Source organism: Stigmatopora argus, chromosome 19 (assembly GCF_051989625.1).
Source record: "Stigmatopora argus isolate UIUO_Sarg chromosome 19, RoL_Sarg_1.0, whole genome shotgun sequence".
Taxonomy (NCBI): domain Eukaryota; kingdom Metazoa; phylum Chordata; class Actinopteri; order Syngnathiformes; family Syngnathidae; genus Stigmatopora; species Stigmatopora argus.
Window position 1 is genome coordinate 10,958,367 of NC_135405.1, and position 23,163 is coordinate 10,981,529.

The window sequence follows — 23,163 nt, forward strand, 5'->3', positions numbered from 1 at the left end:
GCAGTACCAAAAAAAATGTGATTTAAAAAAAAAACACAGATGAATCTGGCAATAACGTCTAAATGAGAAAAATACATTTTAGGATCCTTGCATGCCTTGAATGGGACCATTGTTTAAGATGGAGTCAAAGTTAGTGTGGTGAGAAATGGAGGCCAGACAGTGTGGAGACCACAACTTATTCACCACAAAATGGACTGCAACACAATGAATGGAGCGAACATGAATCAGCGGAACGATCGGATAGGCCGCGTCGTCGTTGGGGGGCCGTTAAGGCTCATGGGGGTTGGCGACGGGGTGCGAGGACGCTCCATTATGGGGTGACAACACCCAATTGTTTTTTAGCCCCATTTATGGCTATTGCAGCTAAACGCTTGGTCAAGTCGTAGCGGAGTAAAAAAGAGATGTTGGTTCATCACTGGTGCTTTGATTCCATTCAAGCCTAAAAAAATGCACAATTCCCATAACAATGACTGCCATTGACGGTCGTAGACGTCCAATTGGATTGGATAACTTTATTCATCCCGTATTCGGGAAATTTCGTTGTCACGGTAGCAAGAGGGTGAGAATGCAGATAAAGGAAAGGCATTTTAGACATAAATAGATAGGTAATAAGTAAGTTAATAAATACAATTCATATCATTCAATTCATACCTAAGTTAACATTAAAAGTACATTTAAAAAGACAAATATAACCATTTGGTCCATCATCGTTATACTTTGTTTTTTAGGCTGCATATTCTGTTCAAGTTTGAAGCCTTTCCTTGCTATAGTGGTCAACTATTAAAAGTTGACCTTTGACGCCATAGTTAGGTTAAAAAAAATTATAATTTGTGCATTAATTAAAGGGTCTATTCCATACCCTGACTTTTGCCTCATCTAACAAAATGTTCACAAAAGACTTAACACTAAGTAGTGGAAGCAAACTTTAAAACAAGGAGCAATTTATGGCCGTAAACAATTTTACGACTCAAGACATAAAACCGCAAAACAGTGCCTCAATTGAACACAAATGGCGCAGCAACACTCTTAGACAAACAAAGCAAGCGGGCAGACGTGTCAAAATGACGTTAAATCATAAACCATGGCCAAAATCAGCCGTTTCTGGGAGGGTAAAGATGATGACCCGAGCATGTGGCATAATTGCCGGCTGGCAGAGATCACGCAGACTCTCACGAAGCGGCGAGAGCCTCACTTGTTTCCAAAGGTCTCCACGGCAACGGCGCATCACGGTTGGCCGAGGTTGACAATGCGACTTACAAAGAGGAACACGGGCACGCTCATGCGCACCAAACGATGGACAGAGTGAGCCTGTCGAGGCTGACGAGCCATGAAGAAATAGCTTAATTACTCGCCTCTTTTCTCAAAACCCCCATTTTTTTTTCACCACAAGATTGGCTCGGTGGCAGCTGACATACAGCGAGGATGATGTAAACAACCGCGGTTTGGAACGCGCTCCCGTGCGTCCACGTGACGTTTGCTAAATACTCCATGGCACCGCATCGCCTCAGCGACGCTCTCCAACTTTCCAAACGTTTGTCAAGTCAAACATTATGAATCTTTGACAAGCTGGAAAACACGATCAGTTCTCACAGACCATTATTTCACCTTTTTTTTCCCAAACCAGGCAAAACCAAAAGTCCCCTGTTAGCAAACCACCATTCCCACTTTTCTTCAAGATTTCCTAAATTGTGAACATTTACTCAGTAACGAAAAGACTGACTCAAACACAAAGCATGTCAGCATTGCAGTGTTCGATTACGGATAAGATAAATATTGCACGCCTACTCTTTAAAGATCCGATCTGCACAGATGAGCCATTTTCAGACTGCCATGATAAGATAAAGCAGTGCAAACCGTCAAACATCTCGCCACAAATCAATCCAATCAGGACTCAAAGGTCTCAAGCGCCTTAGCAAATCCCCTTCTATTCACCAAAACCTTTTAAAAACCACGTCCACATCTGTCTTCACACACTACCATGCATTCTTACTCACCGGTCCGTTCCAAATCTCCAAGCTCGCTACGCCTCGACAACAATCCGCACCGTGCAGTGGCACATGGAAATGCCAAGTCCAAAAAATCCTATCTGAGCGCAGAGATCGGAGTCTGGCTTCAACTCGGGAATAAGGGGCGGTCGGGGTGTGCCGTGCTTCGCTCGCGGCAGCAACAGAACGGCGTGTGTTGTGCACAGAGAACAATCCCGGCATTTGAGCCCCCACCGTGACCCCGCCGTGGCCCCCGCATCCCTAATGGCCCATCCTGGAATGTGTGCCTCAGAAAGGAAGCCCATCCGTGAAGACGGCGGACGGATGGCATGAATTAACAACTGTCATTAAATAGTATAATAATGACTTGAGAAACAGGCATGTACTGTGCAGACATGTCTACATATATAGCACAGACGGTTGGGATTGACCTTAATTCCATTCAAGAAGTGGTTGACATCATAGAGCCCCCCCGGAAGGAGTTTAAACAATACAAGGGATGCCAATTTTAGGATTTCCTCTTTATGGGACAAAGCTGCCGCCATAGATTTTGTTCTTCAAATCCAAAAAAACTTCAGTAAGTCTTTCTCTGTTTCTCCAAAAAATCAATCAATGGTCACATAGGAAGTGAGAAAATTGCAGTAGAGGACTCAACGTGGTTTTTGTGATAAATTTGTACCGTATTTTGCTGTTTAATATACCCCCCATTTAATATACCCGGGTATATTAAAGGGCAGGGGTATATTAAATGGCGCACAAACGGGAGGGTACGATCCACTACGCACTCTTTATGCCGTGACGGGGTGCATCAACGTTTTGCAGACTAAAACTACTGCTCAGGTTAAAACTTCTTACTGCTGAATAAAGTCTGACTTAGGGTAATTTTAATGAACTTAAGTATCTATAATTATGCCCCCATGAACACCATACAAATCTTGCCAAAAAAGCTGAGTTGCAGGGGTATAGTAAACGGCAGGGGTATATTAACTGGCGCACAAACGGGAGGCTCAAAAAAGCAAAAATCATTTAATATACCCGGGTATATTAAACGGCAAAATACGGTACTTCTGTTTTACTTTCTACATTTTCAACTCATTCAGTAATTCCCATTGACATTGACAGACGAACCAGAGTTGCTTTATGAATGAGTTTTTTTTTTTTTTACATTGGCAACACAGTTACCATTTCAGGGTTTATAAGCCCGGCGGGCCATCAGAAAGGAAGAAATCGCATTCCTGCAAAAATGGATTGGAGGTCTATCCCTGTCAATAGAAGTGAATGAGTTGACATTTTCTTTTCAGCAATGTACACAAATTTTCATGTTTATGAAGTGAAACTGACTGCCTTCTTAAAAAAAAGCCACTTTCATTCAATCAAAAGAAGCTCGGGTGTCGCTCAGTGTCTCTCAGTGTTTTCAAAAGCGACAGAAAATAGAAACATTACTTATACGGAATTGGATCTTGGAAACAACTCACATCCTGTTGCAAAAAGTAGGCCGTGCACTGGACTAAATAGCACGTTTCGCCCATATGATACCATAGCGCGTGAGGCTAATGAAAATCATCTGTGACCTAGATTAGAAATGCAAAAAGCCAACCAAGACAGACGTGCGCGAACAACAGACAATTACTAATACTTAAAAGGCTACAATGCAATGTTCTGTGGTTTGGCCAGCGTCAGCCATCCGCCATAAAAACGTCACCGAAGCGCCTTCTCCCAACTTAAACTGAAATGTAGTATGATCCCAAATGATATGGTGGAGCGGAGATCCAATACAAAACAAATAGGACATAATGGAAGTATCGTTTGGCCATTGTAGAATTGTTGGGGGTCAAAATAAAGTAGGAAGGAGGAAGAGGAGGGCCGGCAAGATGGAAGTGGACTGGTTTTGTCTTACAAGCAGGCGCAAAAAAGACAACCAACATGCATTGGAATGAAAATTCATCTTTGAGAGGTAAGAGGAGTCGATGGTGAGAAATTTGGGGTGCGGGAGGGTAGGAGGGGGTTTGGGGGTACTTACGTCGCAGTTTGAGGACTGGTTTGGACTGGTCGCAGCTCCCTCAGTCCATTCTGCAGTGTCACAACTGCCGGACTGTCTGCTGCGCTCATACTCCTTCAGCTACGTGGAGGAAGAAGAGTTAAGAAGAGAGGGAGCGGGAGGGAGGCGCCAGTGCTCTTTTCGTGCGCTTGTGGACAGTTGCGGCGTGCATTCAAAAGCCATGTCGTGGTCGGGAATTATGCTCTTTGGACTAATTACAGAACTCAGCTCGATGAATTGTGTATATGTGTTTGCTTGAAAAGTTTCAGTATAACGGTGGGGATGGAAAAAAGTCTAAAAGTCGAGGAGAGCTTGTATAGGACAAACACAGTAATAGGAACGGGATGCAAGATTTTCCAAATGTGACTAGCAATAGTTATAGAATGCATTTAGCCATTGTTTCAATGGGTAATCAAATTAAACATTTGTATTTGAAGTATAGTTTGAACTCATATTTGCAAATGGCTTCATTTGGATGTCAAAATGCAATTATTTGGAGAATGGCTACATTTTATTCCCCATACTCTGAATCCCACAGTTAACAGACCATTTCAGCTTCATATTTATGTTTTTTTAGAGTCTAAAGTGAAATATGTGGCTTATAGTTGAGTGCACTATTAGTTCAAAATTTGGTGTGGGTTTAAAAAATCCTAAAAAATAAAAGCTGCAGATTAATTTGATCATCAATTAATTGCTGCACTCTGCTTCAGCACCACTTATATTAATTATAGAGTTGTAGTGTTATTTAAAAGCCCATTTAAAATAAACTTAATATGGAGTTTAAGTACAGCAAAATTCCTTTCGACCTACTTTTGTTATGTGGTTCTGTATATGAGCCAAATTATTATGATTTACTTTTGTTCAAGGTTCTGCTTTGTGACCTTTTACTCATGAAATCACCGCCAAATCATAATCAAAGGTAAACGCACAGTTTTCAACTCACTACATCCCTTTTCCGAATTTTAAAAGTCAGTGATGTCTTTTTCTACAAGTGAACTCAATCCACAAAGCTTTCTCATTGATTGTTTGTCTTCTTGTCAGCCAATAGCAAATTTCAAGCGAGCTCAGACGTTATTGGACGGTCAAGGCGGCGGCGGTCATGAGCAAGGCATTTGGGGAGGTGGGTGAGTGACCGGAAGGAAGGCAAGGAAAATCGGGACAAGTAGCAGAACACACAACAATTGGAAGTTCACGTCAAAAGGATGAAAGAATCTAAAAGGGAAGCCAAATGAGAATCCACCATGTCCAGATACTAAAAGCCAGCCACCAAAGTCCTCCACCTCACCAGATTCTACACCAAATTCTTAAACACACACTCCAAGAAATCATTCCCCACAAAAAAAGGAATAACAAGCTAGAATCCATAGTAGTCTGGACTGTGTGTGCAAATACCAACCAGGACGGGTTAACAGGGACTAGTTTAGTAACAGTAAGTCCTTTTAGTAAGAAGTAGGAAGTTCTTTGAAGGTTCCTACCCGGGCCAGAGCTTCTTCTACAGTGATCATCTTCTCCTTGACCATCATCATCAGCTGGATTCGCTCTTCGTCGCTCATGGTGATCTCGCTGGCCACGTAGCCAATGTCTTCACCTAAAAAAAGACGACAACGGTGAACACTGGGTGCGAGTTAACATCCTAAACGTGGAAAAAAAAAGAGCAAATGTACTTTTGGATGGCTGGCGGACAACCGGTTTGTGTTGGGATTTGCGGAAATTCTGCCAGAATGACTTGTTTTTCTTTTTGTTGTCCCATTTTCCTGCAAGGAGATGAAAATATACAGTCATTTATTTATTTATTTTGAAAAATGTGTTGTTGGTAAAGAGTGGTAATGGTGCAAAAACACTTACCTCCAGATCCGTCTTCAGAGCTAGACTTGTGCAGGGACATCCTGAGGGTAAACAAGAAATTATCTATTTATTAATTTGTGTATAGCACAGGTGTCAAAGTGGCGGCCCGGGGGCCAAATCTGGCCCGCCGCATCATTTTGTGTGGCCCGGGAAAGTAAATCATGAGTGCCGACTTTCTGTTTTAGGATCAAATTAAAATGAAAAGTATAGATGTATAATAAATTTCCTGATTTTCCCCTTTTTAAATCAATAATTGTCATTTTTAATCCATTTTTTCTGTGTTTTTAGTTCAAAAATCATTTTGTAAAATCTAAAAATATATATATAAAAAAAGCTAAAATAAACATTGTTTTAGATCTATAAAAAACTGAATATTCAGGGCTTTTAATCCAGTTATTTTTTTAAAAATCTAAATATTATATCTAAATGATCCGGCCCACGTGAAATCAAGTTGACGTTAAAGCGGCCCGCGAACCAACCCGAGTCTGACACCCCTCGTGTACAGCAACTGAAGTTAAAAGCTGAAGCTGCAGCTCCATCTCTTCACCACCTGAGGTCAGAAGGACTCCCTATATTCTAGAGCGCTGACAACTCTAATGAGGAGCAGCAAGCGAGTAAAAAAACTCAACCAAATATAGAGGAGAGGGGAAAAGAGGACACAGTCAGAGGGGGCGAAATAAAATGAAAGAAGGCAGACTCAGCCTATTTGTTTTTCCACTTCCCTCCGCTGGTCACAAGCTTGACACGGGAGAGGAGTGGGAGACGTGGAAAGTCCTGACATATCGATAAACTGTCCAAAGTCATTAAAATTAGGAGAGAATCCTAACTCAGCACGGAAAACTTTCCACTTTTACAGTACCTGTGTGACTATTTCAATGCCTCTTCCAATGGTAACGTAATGAGATGCTAATTGAAAGGATGCCTCATCTCATTTGCCTATAGAACTAAGTCAAAGAAACCGTTTCTGCGGCAGCGTCCCCCCCCCCAACCACAGCAATGCTTCTTCCGTCATGCTCTATAAATTATCCCGCACGCACATTTGAGCTGCTTGCACACTTAGAAAAAAAATCCTGCATGTTTTTCATAGAGCGTGTCAATCTAGGCATTGTGCAGTCTTGCCTACCTAATTGGTTTAACCCTGCATCTTTTTCATTTTAATCTCACACAAACGGAAGATGCTTATCAGCAAAACCCTCACTTTCCCAATTAAGGGAAAGAGTATAATAAGAATTTCTACATTTGAACGTTAATTAGAGCACGGTACATTTCTTTTACAGCTCTTTAGGTGCTTCAAATGTCATGTTACCTCCAATCAAGATCAATTTCATTCAGTATTATTTAATTTTTTCTTCACTCTCTGTTACGAGGGCATTCTTTATGCAATCTTTAAACGCCGGGTGTCATCCGAGCAAGAAAAAAAGCCAGACTGGCAGGAAGAAGACAGCAAATCCAAAGCGAAGACGTCATTCCAAATAATTTGGCATCTGGTTCCCATCACGTTGGGGCTTTTGTCTGTGCAACATATACATCGACGAGAGAGGCCGGATTGTGGTATGCGCTTCCTTTGCTGCACATGCTTGGCATGTGAACAGTTCGAGATCGTTTAGGGTCACCCGGGGGTGACCAATCTCCCCAAAAATATGAACGCCAAGACTTTTTGGTGCATCTGAAGCACCTATCCACCTATTTTCTATCAATTCCAAGCTAACAGGGAACTGCAGTCTATGTCATCCCACTTGGAGAAAAAGTGCCAAGTACATACTTGACTGGTTTTACAAAGGAAGTAACGACATGCCCTTTTTTTTGGAGTGTGACCCATTTCTATGGAATGATCTCATCTACTTTGTGTAACAGGAACCACTCCCAACCCCAGTCAATAAAGCTCCTTGGTCCGTAATCATCTGGCCATCGCCCTCAACATGCGCCCCCCCACCCCCATCTGGACACAAAGGCAGGAAGGAAAGGAGAAAACCTGTTGCAACCAGTGGAGACAGTGGTTTTCCTGTCAGTGCCGTAAGGATGTGGACGGAGGGATGCAAATTATGCGTCACAAAGCCTATGTGGGATATGACAATGCACCGTAATGTACACACTGCATAACATAATATACATCAACATCACTTGTAAGGGTGGGACCAGATGGTCTGCATATGTTAGGGTACATTTGTCAAAGTGGCAGCCCGGGGGCCAAATCTGGCCCGCCGCATCATTTTGTGTGGCCCGGGAAGGTAAATCACGAGTGCCGACTTTCTGTTTTAGGATCAAATTCAAATAAAGAGTATAGATGTATATTAAATTTCCTGATTTCCCCCCCTTTTAAATCAATAATTGTAATTTTTGATCATTTTTTTCTGTGTTTTTAGTTCAAAAATCATTTTGTAAAATCTAAAAATATATAAAAAAGCTAAAATAAACATTGTTAAATGTAAAGCAATGTTAAATTTGGGTTCAAGGTAAGGAAGATTTGGATGAGTACCACAAATTTGCAGGTAAGTTATTCATGTTTTACAGGGAGTACTGTATGAACCCTAATAGTTTAGTAGCAACCTTACAAAATGGCCAAAATGTATGTAAAATGGCTGAACTCCTACAGGTTTTGGATAGACTATATTTTAATTGCTTTTTTTGGGGAAAGGAGCAAAATCTCAGATCTCTTATTTTTGAAGGGCAACTTGAAATGTCTGACTTCCTCCGTTTGTCTCATTCATGTTTGGAATAATAATCACACATTAACATAAGCGTAAAAACAAAACATGCTGCTGATTGCAAAAAGAAAAATATGGAACTTTGAAGGTTAACAGTTGTTACCTTCAACCTGTCTTCTACTAGAATTTTTGTAGTTACATTACAACTCTAAGAAAAAAACAGTGTTTACATGTATCTACATGCACCATAGTTTCCCCCAAACACAAAGTCGACCTTCTTCCCCACGCATGGCTGCACTCATCTATTAAGTGGCAGCTTTCCACCTGAGGAGTTGACCTGGACCGCCAGTAGGCACGCTTGAGTGACCTTTCCTTGAAGGCCCCTGGCTAGCCAGATCCATCAATCACCCCACCCAGCAGGTGCAAGTGCGTTTATGCGTGGAGAAGCTACATTTTGACACGTGACGCCATGTTTGACACTCTCAGGCTTTGACCGTGCTACAGAATATACAATTCCAGGGTTTGCTTGGAGATGAGACGGACTTACTTTCTGTCCGTTTCTGGAGTTGAGACTTCACTGCTGAATCCCAAGGACTCCTGGGGACAAGAGACGGACAGGGACACTTGTTAAAAGTTGCCGTAAATCTCTAACTGTGCAGTACACAATACCTTGGGTATACATTCCTCCATTCTCAGAGTATTAAACCAAATACAGGTCAATCTGGCTTTATAGACATTAATGTTTAACTTTTCTCTGGACAAATATGTCACTGATAACACCGGCTGTAAAGTTAACAAAGGTTTTATGGCAGTGATATAGTCTAACCCTGGAAGACATGAGTCATTTTCTTGTTTCGTTCCAATTGTAGTGAATATTGAATGTTCATGTGTGTGTCATCAACGTACCTGAAGCTCAGTGCGAAGCTGTAAAGAGATATTGTTTGGATCCGGTTTCTCCTATGGGAGAGAGAAGGGGAAATGAGTCAATATAGTACAGTTTCAGGACCGCATGTCTGTAAAAGACCATGCATAAGATCGTGTTGTTACAAAAGAAAAGGGCCCAAGTGACTGCAGGCGAGACTTTAAGTCATAATATTAATACGCTCATGCGGCAAGCCCATTCTTGGGTATGTCGACAAACCTCCCTGACACGGGTAGAAACAAACACACGAGCACGTGCCTCTACCTTGTTTAACCCACCCCCTCAACTACTCATGTTGAGCCATGCAAAAAGCAGCATTACCCATTTCAATTGCCCTTGAAATAATATTGAAGAGTAGTGGACCTCAACTTTAGCCTAAAGCAACAGACTTTATTGATACATGCTTAAAAAAACAAAAATATTGCTCCACAAATAAGGTTCTCAAATGACAGTAATGATGTGTTCACACCAAATATTTCGATAACTCACAACTTCTAAGTGTGAGTCATCCATGGCAAAAATAAACTTCTTTTTCTATTTACTGGTATTAACTGCAAAAACTAGGAAGGAAAAGTTATGCAATTCAAATGTGACTATTCAAGGTATTACTGTCACAGATTGTGAAATCATTACATAAATTTAAAAGTCAAACACGGCCATTCATTTCTCATCTAGGCTGGTTGCCAAAGAAACTGGAACAGGTATTTAAAAAAAAAAGATATCAAGGGCCACGAGGAACAAAAAGTCAATATCACATTTCTTTGGTTGAATGTATGTCTAAAATTCTCACTGACATACAGTTATTAATAAATGTTAAATCCCATATCTAGTTGATGAACTGACATTGACAGCAATAAAAAGCGTGGTTATTTTGGCTATTTTTTTATGTGAGTGGACATGACACAATACTAAGTTAAATACTTTGGCCGTATAAAGGAATTGACTGTCATGTTGACAGCCTGGAAGCCGACTCATAAACTTTTTATAACAAAAGAGGAATTAGGTCATCTTTACAAAAGAACAGGAAAAGAGAAATGATCATTTTTCTCTCAAATGAATCATATCTTAACACCCAAAGGAAACTGAAACCTACTCTGTCACACTTCCTGATCGGTATGACCATAAAATGGGATTTTTTTTCCGAGTGTTTATCAGGATGGAATAGTTGTACTCTATCTCAAGCCCTAAACAACCTTAGGCCTATTAATCTATTTACATTCTCGCCGTATCTTTTTCCAAGACCCAAAATCAGGTCATGTCAAATCAGCGCAATAAAACAATCTGTCCCAACTCAGAGACGGAATATTCCTTTAAGTGAGATGACAGGTATCATCTGACTCATGCCAAAAACTCTCATCTAACAAGCCAATAGAGGAAAAGGAAGTGGATTTATTAGAATGCCAGGATTCATGTCGGAAAGATTAGGGAAAAAATGTTTAACGATGCAAAACTTGGTTGTAGTAGGACAAAAAAAAACTAAAAACTATCGAGAGCCTATACAGCAGGTATCAAAGATAATCTCAAATACTCTAAACTGCTGTTTCCCAGTCAGAATAATGAGATTTAACCAAAATTATGAAAAATGAATACTCCAATCCTTGCATAGTAAATGGTAAAACATGGTTGGTTGCATTTCTGATTTAAAAAAGGCATGTTTTATGTATCCTGGGCAACATTTGAGAAAGTTATTAGAACAAATCTAACCTTAAATAACCTTGGCCGCCTGCTGGGTTTAAAGTACTGATCTGTTAACAATGATGTGGCTGAACAAAGAATGCGAATCAGTTGAGAACTCGGTGACACATCACAGGGTTTCTCACAAAGTGGGACGAGATTGCTTCGGCTATCAGATCCACTTTTATGACTTTGTCGGCAGCAATGACAGTCGACCGAAGGCAAAATCTATTTTTATAAACACCCTGCCGTTCGTTAGCTGTCTGGCCCAATATGCCTGCAATTTCAAAACCATACCATCTGACGGCGAATAATACATTTCATCACGGATGATGTACACGGATTCAAAGACACAACTCCCTTCTTTTCAATCTTTAACACAGAGGGAGGCTTTGAAAGTGTGGAAGATCAGCGAAAAGAAGCACTGTGAGAACACATTGATGTTGAAAAATTCATGCAAAAGCTTACGGGGGTAGTAAAATTCGGAGTTGTCAGAAGCTTTGCTGACAGAAAAAAGAAAATCAATATTTTTGGCAGGTTTGTACGTGGGCGAGGGAAGGATAGTTCACAAACGAATCCCTGAGGGGGCGACGCAATACTTTACTTGGACTTAGCTGCATCAGCCCGAGATGTTGTCCCACTTACCTTACTGTGAACTAGTGTACATGCGTGTGAACGTGGAGATCAGTCAGTGGGCTTGTTTGTGACGCCGGCACTGATGGCTTATGTGTGACTGAATTGAATGAAAGATCAGCTGAGGGGAGCATGGCGAAGGCATCTTTGCCGTAATGAGAATCACGCTCACTGCAGACCGAGAAACTATGACGTTGGGCACGAACAAATTGCTGCAAGGAAATTATCTTGATATATTGCTCGGGATTGGAAACTAATGGGTTCATTTGTGTTTTAATATGAGGAATTGTCTGCGGATTTTATTGCGTCTTGAAGCAATTGAATTACTAGTGTATTTATTGGCAGTCTAAAGACGACAAAATGGCATCAGCTGTAGAAAATTGAGCTGTAGCCACACGACTCAACAACTCCAAAAAAAACGGTGCTCAATATAACACTCGTGTCGAAATGGAATTATCGCATATCCTTGAAAATCTCTTTTGATTGATAGTCAATTTTACAAGACCCCAGCGAATAATTATGCTTTACAGTTGCATTTCCAAAAAGTACAGGACAAAAATACCATGTGTAAGTTATATAGCAACAGCTGGATCAAACATAACTGCCAAACACACCAAGGGTCACACTTACCACAGTATATCTAGACAGCGCCAGGTTTGAAAGGTAGGCGGCTACGCGGCAAAACCCGAAAGACCGGGTGGGCAAGTGGAGGTGTGCCAGCTGGCACAGACCAACAAGACTGAGTAGGCGAGATTGAGGTGGATAGTTCTGCGGGAGAAACAAGCACCAACTGGAAAGCCTGGTGCAAGCCCCTAAAAAGGACGCTAAGCCGTGGGACCAGTATGGCGTGATTCAAGCATGCGGAAATGTTCGTACATAGAAACACATACGCATCAGTTTGATGTTTTAGGTAGCCAATAGTAAAAGAGAAAAGATCCAGCCAACCCACTCACGGTAACACCTCAACCGTCGCCTATTCCAAAAATTGGCATGTTAGTGAGAACATTCACACAAGGCATGCTTGTTTGGAAAGCATTCCTTCTGGATCAACATTATTTTTGCTATTCAAAGACCAAATAGCGGAGTTATTACAAATTCCAATGACATAGTCACCTTCTGTGGGCTGACAAATAAATGCAAACCTAGAATTACAAAGTCAACACCTGCTGACGGGTTATCCCAACATTGAAGGTGCGCCGACATATATTTGAAAGAAGTCTTAACGTAACAAAAGATCCGCAGGCTACGTTCCGATGCTAATGCCCGGCGGTGGAAAGAACAAACAAGCACCTGGCATTTGTCTTTCTTTCTTCTTTGTGGTCCTAACCTCAATGATTTGCCATACTTTGAGAAAGAACTTAGTTCCGCTGCCGCTCGCCTCTGGACAAGCACAACACTTCTCAGTCTCGGCGGCCAACCAATCACTAAGCATTCCTGAGGTTATTCCCCGAGTCTTAAGCAATGCCATCGCACAATCAAGAATTTCCTGTTAAATAGAGAATCAAAGGAACTCATCAAAGACACATCGGATACTCCAAGCTTGGGAATGACATTCATAAGATTTCTCTTTAATGTCTCCTGCTGCTTTATAGCATGAAGTTAAAAGGCTCGCCCTACAGCTAAAAAAAACCCAATCCCTTTTTGGCAAGCTCCATCTCTTACATCTCTGGGATGGATTTTCTCCCCTCTCGCTCCATGAGAATTTACCCATCCGATTGCCGCAGCTTGGGTCCTGTACATGCGGCTTCTGAATAATTCTGTACCATCAGCATAACAATGAGATTCCCATTGACGTATAGTATTAGACTGCTGGGAAAGGGTGCATGGTAGTGCTAATCCATAGGTCCCCGTTCCCTAAGGGGATGTTGATTTAGCCTCCTTTGTTGCCACGCTAACACGAAGATACAGAGAAACAACACGCTGGGAGGCCCAGCAGGAAGTGGATAGTGATCTCTGAGAGCCTCCATCATCGGCTCCAAATAGGATAAGAGACATGTTTTACTTGAATGGGCAACACTGGGCTATTTAAAAGCCGAGCGGATACATAGTGCGAAACAACACGGAAAGCAAAAAAACAATATCCCAGTACAACCCAAAAAACATTGTCGGACATCAGTGACTTCCATCCATCCTCCATACTTATCTGTTTATCACTGACTACCTGCTGATTGCCGGGCAGTCCCGGAGCCATTGCCACCATCAATGCAAACTAGACTACCAATGGTCAAGAACTTAGCTATCTTAAACCAACTTAGTTCGGCTACCTGACAAAGGCCTTATTTGCAAAGAGTTGAGATAGTGGCAAAACAAATATGTCAGCCAAAGTTGAGTGATCAACCCATAAAAAAACATACAATACATTCTGACTAGAAATCATCCTGCCGACTGGTGATTTGATCTCATTGAGACGGGAAGAAAGACAATAACCGGAAAGGGAGTCAATGTTGTGGAGCCCAATCTTCCTGTACCCTTTCCAAGACTTTGGCCTTTCGTCTAACAGCCTCGTCCCTCTAGAGAGCCACTTTCTAAATGCCTCGCCATTAACAGACTCCATTGATTGTGACCTTCTTTTTACCGCCATCAATCCACGGGAAGACAGGTGTATGGCATTTCAAGCTAACTCTGTCCCCTTGTTCTAATTAGATTCAATCGCCCAAAAGTGAGACCTTAGCGCTTTCGGGGTAATAGCATTGTATAAAATCTTAGCATAATCTGGTAGTAGCTCCAGTGGGTTCAAGATCTGTGAATACTTAATAAATACAGGAAGGGTATGAAGTCAAATATATACACCGTGGGTTGAGACTGTTGCTTTTGAGACTGAACCTCAATGAGGTGTTGTCCCATTCCCTCCTCTTTATATTTTGCTGCCAAACTATGCAGAGTGGCGAGACAGCTGCAGGCTCTCAAACTGAACTCTCCTCTTCATCCTTCGCCCCAGTCCACATCCTCCTTCAGGCTCAAGGCCCAGCCAGCTCTCGCCTCTTCTTCTTCGACAAAAGCCGGCACTGATTACTTCCCCTTCCCAGGTTTTATCCGTCAAAGATGGGACTGTTTCAAATCATCTTTAGGCAATTTACAATATTATATTTAACTCTAGGGCCACACAGTGAGAACAGTCAAAGACATGCGTCATTATTTCCAGTGTAAATGACTTTGATGTGTTGTTAAAAAGATGCATTCATAAACCTGCTGCTTTCGTTGGCGCCCTCGTTCACCCAACCAAAACCACATCGTCACAATCAAAAAAACATTGAAAAAGGAAATGTAGAATAAAAGGTTACGGTTCAATGAATTTCCATATGCAGCACGCGCGAGTAATACGTGAGTCCAATGGTTACGTCACATAATCAGCATCTGGAGACACATTTTTGTAGTTTGACCATGGACCTCAAACTTTAGCAGATCACATATTTTAGTCTAACCGTGCAACAAAAACGTGACTTCATCAGTTTCCACTCAAATGTAACTCAAGATGGGGCTTCCCAGCTTTGACATAATGGAGGAAGGCCAAGATGGGTCATGGATAGAACGTGACTATCCTAATAAAAATGATTGGAGAAAACAAGTTTTAAATTCAAGTGTAACCATCGTTCTAAATATGAATAAAACATCTCGAAGCGGCTCATGCTCAACATTAGAGGATGCACTAAACTCAATTTGTTTACATGTGCGCTCACTGACTAGGGCGCCTACACACAAACAATCTTTGTGGTAGTACCCGCTGCATTCCTTCAAACGCTTGCTTGTAGCTAGGCAACCAAAGAGGGTGCCCCACTACCCTACATCCATGTGAAAGGGACAACCCAACTCTCCTGTGGATTTCTACAATCACTACGGTGTTGGGTTACACTCCTTTGGCCAAGTTGCTGTCATGCTTTTTTACTCTCACATGACAAAAATAGTTGCAATCTAACAACAGCTGAACAAAGTGTCAGTGTACACTCACCATGTCAAGCTCTTGGGACACCCGTCTTTTGCGAAGCTCCTCCATACGGTCGCTAACGTCACCGAAGCAAGTGTTGTAGTATTCCGAGTACTCCTCAGCGAGGTCATCTATGTTGCCCAGCGAACCATCCTGTACAAAGAGAGAGAAATATATTTAACAACAAAACAAATAGCAAGAGAAAATGTTGCGAGAAAACAAGCATGACATCCAGGTTGATGCAGAGTTCATATCATACTTACATAATTCAATTCATGCAATTTCCGAAAATGATCTAAATATTTATGAAAGTGCAGCTGTTGCTTTACCAATCGTTTAAACAGTTTCAACCAAACCAAACATGAGGGCGGGCGTACACAGGATGATGCATTGTTCCCATTCGATAATCACTGCACATTCAATACATACACAAAAGTTTTCAATCAATGGGGTCCATTTTTTTAAACTAACATTTTTATCATGCCTTACATCAGGCCACACTTTGTTTCTGGTCTTTGTCCCGATATACCTCGGCTGCTCTTTCCCTGAAACTAAGCACAGTCTTCCGCTTGCTAGTGTTCAGATCCTGTCTTTGTCTTTGGACTCATATTTCGGGTCACGACTAGAAAGTGTTCGATCCATAACACCCAAAAAATGATATGTATCAGGTATGTTAAACACTACAGGAATGGCAGAAATCTTGTTTTCATGAGAACCTCCCACACTACTTCAGAATCTTGAGTTTGTTTGTTAGCCTTTGTAAAAATGTTTGCCATCCTCGCAATAAATATTCATCAGTGTTGATCTAATCTGTGCCAGGCCGACAACTAGAATTGAGTCACTGCAACAGACTCCCTCAGACATTCTCAACCGGACTCCCTATGCGGGTGCCAGACCGCAGATGAATAGATCACTGTGAGTGGAAGTGAGGCTTGCCAGTGACACATGCAAAGACAGGCATGGGGTCTTCTTTACACATTAACATGCAGGAGATTCCAAAACAACCCAAGACAAACCAAGAGTGGCCCGAATAAAACGGCTACATCGTATCGTACACATTGACGCAAACGGCTGTATGTTGAAAAATCTCCTGGTAAGCTGTGGACCGTTTTAGTTGGTGCTAAGCTTGATGGATTGGCTTGATCATACCGGCAGAAGTGATGACTAAGGCTGTGTCGTCAACCTAGCTGATTCAACTGTTTTGGACGACTGTGCTTCTCCAAAGCATCAATCACATGAAGATTTGATTTAGGATGGTTTCGTGTAGTTGCGGAAAACTGGACCTTGAGGGTGTTTGTTCGATATCTCAAGGTTATGGCTTGCCTGTCATGAAAAGTGACCACAAACTAAAAGAACTCCAATTAGAGAGAGAAAGTTGGCGACAAACATTAAGGAAAGTCATACGACTCTGAATGATGTAATTGTTCCTCCACCCTGAACGAAAAGGGAGGTTCCAACTTTCAATATTGACTTGGAACAATAAAAACAACACCCAAGGAGGAAGATGTGGGAATGCTAGTGTGTATCATCTGTCAGGAACATGTAATATAAAGTAGGGCGGGTTAATAGAGAGAGAAAAAATGAATAAAAGGCCAAACTGTCAAATGATCTTGCTGTAGGGCAAGTAAAAAGACATTCATTTTATACTTTGATATTTAAAGTTATGTCCTCCCTTTACTGTAGCTGCAATTTTGAGAATGGAAACAAGTGAGAAGGCCAAGCAACTTTCCTCGCTTAATCAATTGGCCATGGAATTCCTCACATAGCATTCCTGCAAGCACGAAGGCTCGCTTCAACGGACCGCTTGCCTTTCCGTAGGTCATTTGAACAAGTTCTAAAGCCTCATTCGAAGTGGGGACAATTTCCATCTCATTACGGCAGTGCAGCATGCAATTGAAATGATAGCATCTGCAGAGGCTGAAGTGCAAGCAAAAGCCATCAGAGCCTGTTCTGGTCAATTCTTTGGACTAACATTCCTGACAGTTCCGGGTTCAGTGACGTTGAATGCTGGGTAGCCGTTGCATTGTCACTAAACTGGACTCACGACTGCGCTCTTTTGGGAAAGAACAATGACAAAGTGGTTACAATGGAGACAGGTGTGTCATATTATATCTAGAGAACGTCAGTGGCGTGATCACTTTCACATGCTAGGCGACTTTGCAACTGGATCGGCCGGTTAACATGACTGCCAGCTGACTTGTTTTGTGTCATATTGTACTAATCTTTTGTTTGTAGATGAACGATGGAGTCGGTACAATACAACCGAGCTTACACGTCACCTGCAACAATGTTAGCGTGGAAGCGATTAAGATCGAGGCACATATTTAATCGATCAATTTTAAATTCAAAAAGGGCACAAAAATTCCCAAGAATTCTTAATGAGTTGAGTAAGGCAAGGGGTACCGGGCTAAGCCCCCTCGAGTGGCCTTCCTGAGGATATCCGTGCCTTGAACAGTCAAGCAACAGAGGAAGCCTGCAGGAACAGAGTGATGATACATGTAAAGGGAGGCACAGTTAGTCAACCTGGCCTTGGTCCATAGTTGAGTCTACCAATCAGTACAGTAAGTTTATCTCGGAACGGTATGCGATTTTGAGATGAGCTAGAAAAATGTTCCCAAAACAATTGCTAGGGACCGGAGCAGTCTATGTAATTCTAAAGTGATTACCCACTGTTAAGGAATTTAGAGTCACAGAATGGAGCATAACATTTAGATAATGTTAACTGTTCAAATTTGTGCGACAATCACTTGGTAAAATGTGGCACTGTGAGAATACCAGATTACAAAGAATCCAACATAACGCTACCTGATGATTTCACATGGAGCAAATCATGAGGATCGCCTTGTCTGGCACATCCCAGACACAATCAATATTCTAGTCTCAAGAGTGTGATTATTTTCTTGGGTTTAAATAGAAAAAAACTCCTGACACGATATGTAATACTACACCTCTCTTTTCAACCATAGTATTTTCCCCAGGCAAAGTTTTTCACAAGGTTAGGTTTAAGAATCTCTGACATCATAACTGGATGACAGCTAATCTGATGATTTTAGTGTTGACAATCGAGTTTACTGATGAGCATCAGATGTAAAGGTATTGCTCATTGACTTTGAATGGCAATTTGCAATCAACCACTACACAACAAATAAGAAGGCGTGCATTCATTACATTTGTAATCACATTCCACAACCGTCTGGGAATCAAGACTGCACGCACACCTAAATGTCTCCGCATCGATGACATGTAAAGAAATACCAAGTCTAATCATTAGCTGCAGGCCTTAGGGAGAGTTTAGAACTGAACCATAGTTATGAGGCATAGTTTAACAAGCGTGAAGATGTTTATCTGGATTGATGGCTATCTTCCTTAGCAAGTAGGAAGGCTTAATTCTCACATGTGGAGACCAGTCCACCCAGTCCAAACATCTTCAAAAGTTATTTTTTATCACGTCAACAATGTTGGTGAAACCTAGAATTTTAAAGGCAATTCCTACGAAGGCTTTTGTACGAGCAGAAATACCTGGAAATGTATCAAAGTACAATCTTCTATGCAAATCGGCTTTTTCATATTTTAAATTTAACAATAACAACATCAGGTTTTCAGATGTTTCCGGTTCCCAAATGAAAACAAGCTGCTCCACATAATTTGTAGCCATTCTGTTTTTTTGCCCAAAAGCAAGATGTTTACCTCTTTGATCAAGAGTGCAACAATAGACGCCAATTAGCACCTCACAAAACACACAAAAGACATTTCTGTTGTGTTTCCGTGTGTGTGCGAGCTGGCTGGTAGCGGGAGGAGGAGGAAAAACGTCAAAAGAGGAGCTCGTCCCTCGTAGACATCTGCCTGGGGAGCAATAAATCTGGATAAACTGTCCGGCTTTAAGCCAGGGTCCCCCACCCGGTCGGTGTCAGAGGGCAAAACAGCAGAAACCCCTGCGAACCGAACCCCCGCCTTCCCAACACAAACATTGCATTTACACACCATTCCCAGGTTGGGAGGCAGACCAAACCAAATTAACACCTCGTCTTGACATCGAGCGGAAGTGGCTGCAAACACATTTGGTCAGCATATCAAACACCACAATAGCAATTTTACCAAGAAAAATACCTTACACTTACCCGATGAAAACACAAATGTTGTTTCAGTACCACCTTACCCGGATAACATGTTTATATCTGTCCATAACATAGTTTGCACTTTCTCTCCATGTCCATTATTGCCATTCTAACATTACAAAATACTGTAGCACCTATTATAATCTAGTACTTCACACATACTACAATGCAGATGTACACATTACTAGCAGGACAATAGTTATCAAAGAGGACTGAATGATGCAATTTGTGGTAAAAACTACAGGGGGAAAAACTGTGATAATCACAAAGAGTTAAAAACATTGGGCCAATCATAAAGCATCAAAGATGGATATCAAAGCCCCAATACAAGCAATGGAAAAATTATTTAGATGGAGAAAAGACAAACAAAAGTGGAATTAAAAACAAAACGGTAACGTGACTGTGGATTGATTGCATGAAAATAATTCAATGATAAGACATGCAATTTTTATCATAATTTGGGGGTGCATTTAGATGATTGTTTGGGCATCTCCATCATAATTGAGTGTACCATCACAATTATTTTACATTATTTGATTTCCTTTTTTAGTCAGATAGAGTCCACATGTTTGGCCAATATAGTTGAAATGTCCTGAAGTTAGTTAGATGGCCTATGAGTTGGAAATCAAGAAGATTCTTGGATACTGACCATAAATGCATTCGATTGAAAACTTTGTTTATAAAACAATGGGCTTCAAAGTGGACCTATTTTGGCTGCTGTCAAAGGCGTCCACGTGTAACTAAAGAATCCGTCAATGGAATGGCAACAATGCAAGCGTAAGCACAAACATTTTAGCACGCCATCCCAGCATTTAACGGACTCAAAATCGATTTCTTTCCCTTTTCATTAATGATAAACCAGTATTTCACGCGTTTATAATCAAATAACCCACTTTAAAAGCCACACACACGTATGAAGCGACCCCTTTTTCTCCCATTCAAACCTACCAGCATCCCCATCATTTCGGTCCAAAGTTGGGAGAAACTATCGGACCCAGCGGCGTTGTCTGCCCGGGGCTTCTGCTCCGAGGACGGACCGCTTTCTTGATCGCCTTCCATGGCGCTCGTGGGGACGAAATCGGTTAAGGAAAAACGGCAAAATTCGGAAGAAAGTCCAAATCACGTGCTCACAACAACACTGGGGGAACAACCCTTCGAGGTGGCATTGTACGATGCGAAAAGAGGTACGTAAACGCCCCACAGGACATGGCGACAAAAAGAACCACGATAAAAGTTGTTAAAAAGCTCAAGGTACACACTTGTTGCTTCCTATGTTCTCATTGCGATCTTTCAAAGTTCCGACGTCAAAGATGAAACGTCCCTTTTTCCTGATGGGGAGAAAAAAAAAATCTCCATCCGATGTCGACTGGATCTTAAAGGCAGAGTGTCAAAAAGTGTCGGTGTGGAGGAACGTGCGGAAAAAGTTTGGAAAACACAGCGTGAAAGTGAGAGAAAAAAAACGAAAGAAAGAAAGAGAGAGAAAGAGAGCGACAGGCTATTCCATCAAACAGTGCGCCTCCCCCTGCCGCTTTTCCCTTCACTTGGCCATCCCTCCCTCCATAATGTCATCATAACAAGTCCTGCACCGGGACAGTTTACAAAGTACACCTATAAATATGCACAATTTGTATATGCATATCATTTTAAATAAAATTGGAACAATTCATTAGAGGATCCATCTTGTTAGATCATTACATTCAATCATTATTCAATAGTGATACATTAAAAGGTACAAGAAATTGCAAATAAAACTAGCCATGAGTATTAAAAATATATAATTTTGAATAAAATAATTTAATATGTCGTCATTTATGCTTGCCAAGAGAAGGCAGCACTTGATCCAAGTGCACGATGATCCCAAAAAGTGAGATATTGTCTTTTGCATGCTCCAAATTGCAAAACTGATTAGTAACATGAGTTTATAATGGTTTGTTATTCAAGTTTTACATTTAGGGAACAAATTGCTTTAGGTAAAATGGAACTGATGAATCATGGATTTAAATGATCGAACTCCTTCAAGCCAATTCCAAAAGAATCAATACCGTTTCAGCATGAAATTGATGCTTTACAATCCATTTCCTATTAACCTGCACTTATTGCTCGACGATTCATAATTAGTTTGAAGAAAAAAAATAACCGTAGCAAATTCCAATTCATAGAAAAATATGTTGTTTTATTAGAGGGTTGTTTCCAATCTTTTGTAGCCATGAACACCACCATAAACCTTTGTGTAACCAACCCTGACAGAGCCTTGTTGAAGGCTCTATTTTACCCAGCGACAACAGCTGTCGCGTCATGTGACAGATGCCAGCAGGTCTGCTCGCCCCAATTTACAATCCCATTTTGTCACCCCAGTAGTCCCTCAACATCACCTGCTTTTTCGCCATGGACCGCTCTACGAAACGTACTAAACCAGAAGGAGCGACAGGAAGAAAAAAAAAACGAAAACATTTACCCGCACATTCTTTCCAGAAGCCATGCAAAAATCATCAAATCCTGTGGTATAAAACTCAGTGACAAACACACTCTCTGTTTTTATCATTTCTGCTAAGGAGGTCAAACCTTAACATTTTTATTCATGCACAAACAAGTTTGCCGATGCTATCTCATTATCAATATGGGTTTTTGCAATACTATCATATAAAAAAACATTTGGCCTACATTCAGCATTCTTGTTTTATCACCACATTTACTACCATTGATCGCTGCCATGTCCCAATTTGTGCATGAAAATCAATTATAAAACTCTTAAATTACATTTATCTTTAATTTTTAGCACTATTCACCCCTATTTTTTATTGTCGGATTCTTCCGTGGCTATCTTATAACAATATTAAATTAGCATACAGTTGAAAAGCTGTAAAGGCCATTTAATTTCCTCTCGTCTGACAACGCGACACCTCAAAAGAACACACACACCGAGTAGTGTTTGTAGAGTCAACATGCCTGCTCCCCTCCTCAATACCAGTCTGACCTCTCGGTTTAGCACTCTGCAGGTGGGGTGACACTGTCTTGTAGGACCCATGGGGGTTACCTCAACTCCTAACCCTGTCTTTATATTCGGGGGTCACTATGTGTAGCCTATGGACCTTCTCGAACAAGTTGCTGGCTTAGATTTGGACTTTATTTCATCCCGGATTTGGGAAATTTCTTGGTTGCAGTAGCAAGCACAGACACAGAAGACATTGTAGACCTAGGTAAAACAACTAGAGCCAAACACAGGAATTCCACAAGGTGGGGACCTTCTACAGACTGAGACTGATGTATATAGTCATCTATAATGATGTCATGGAAAGACTCCAAGCCATGTGGAGCTTGTAGACGCAACAAAACGGCGGTCACGTGACCGTTAAGGGCCCTTTCGTGATATTTTCTGGCCTGCTG

At 41.3% G+C, this 23,163-nt stretch overlaps 1 protein-coding gene across 15 annotated transcripts in view; it reads right to left on the reverse strand.

Moving 5' to 3' along the window:
• Positions 1-23,163, reverse strand: part of sash1a (SAM and SH3 domain containing 1a) — a 107,831-nt gene that overhangs the window by 12,849 nt on the left and 71,819 nt on the right. For 5 of the 15 annotated variants that reach the window (XM_077586788.1, XM_077586787.1, XM_077586795.1 and 2 more), the window contains exons 2-8: positions 15,689-15,817; positions 9,420-9,470; positions 9,061-9,110; positions 5,869-5,909; positions 5,688-5,777; positions 5,499-5,611; positions 4,006-4,104 (exon numbers count right to left, since the gene is read on the reverse strand). In XM_077586788.1, coding sequence (XP_077442914.1) covers positions 4,006-4,104; positions 5,499-5,611; positions 5,688-5,777; positions 5,869-5,909; positions 9,061-9,110; positions 9,420-9,470; positions 15,689-15,817 — 573 coding nt within the window. Of the gene's footprint in view, positions 1-1,994; positions 2,223-4,005; positions 4,105-5,498; positions 5,612-5,687; positions 5,778-5,868; positions 5,910-9,060; positions 9,111-9,419; positions 9,471-15,688; positions 15,818-20,727; positions 21,310-23,163 lie in introns of those variants that run through there. The other 10 variants (XM_077586790.1, XM_077586789.1, XM_077586798.1 and 7 more) reach the window with 7 other exon arrangements.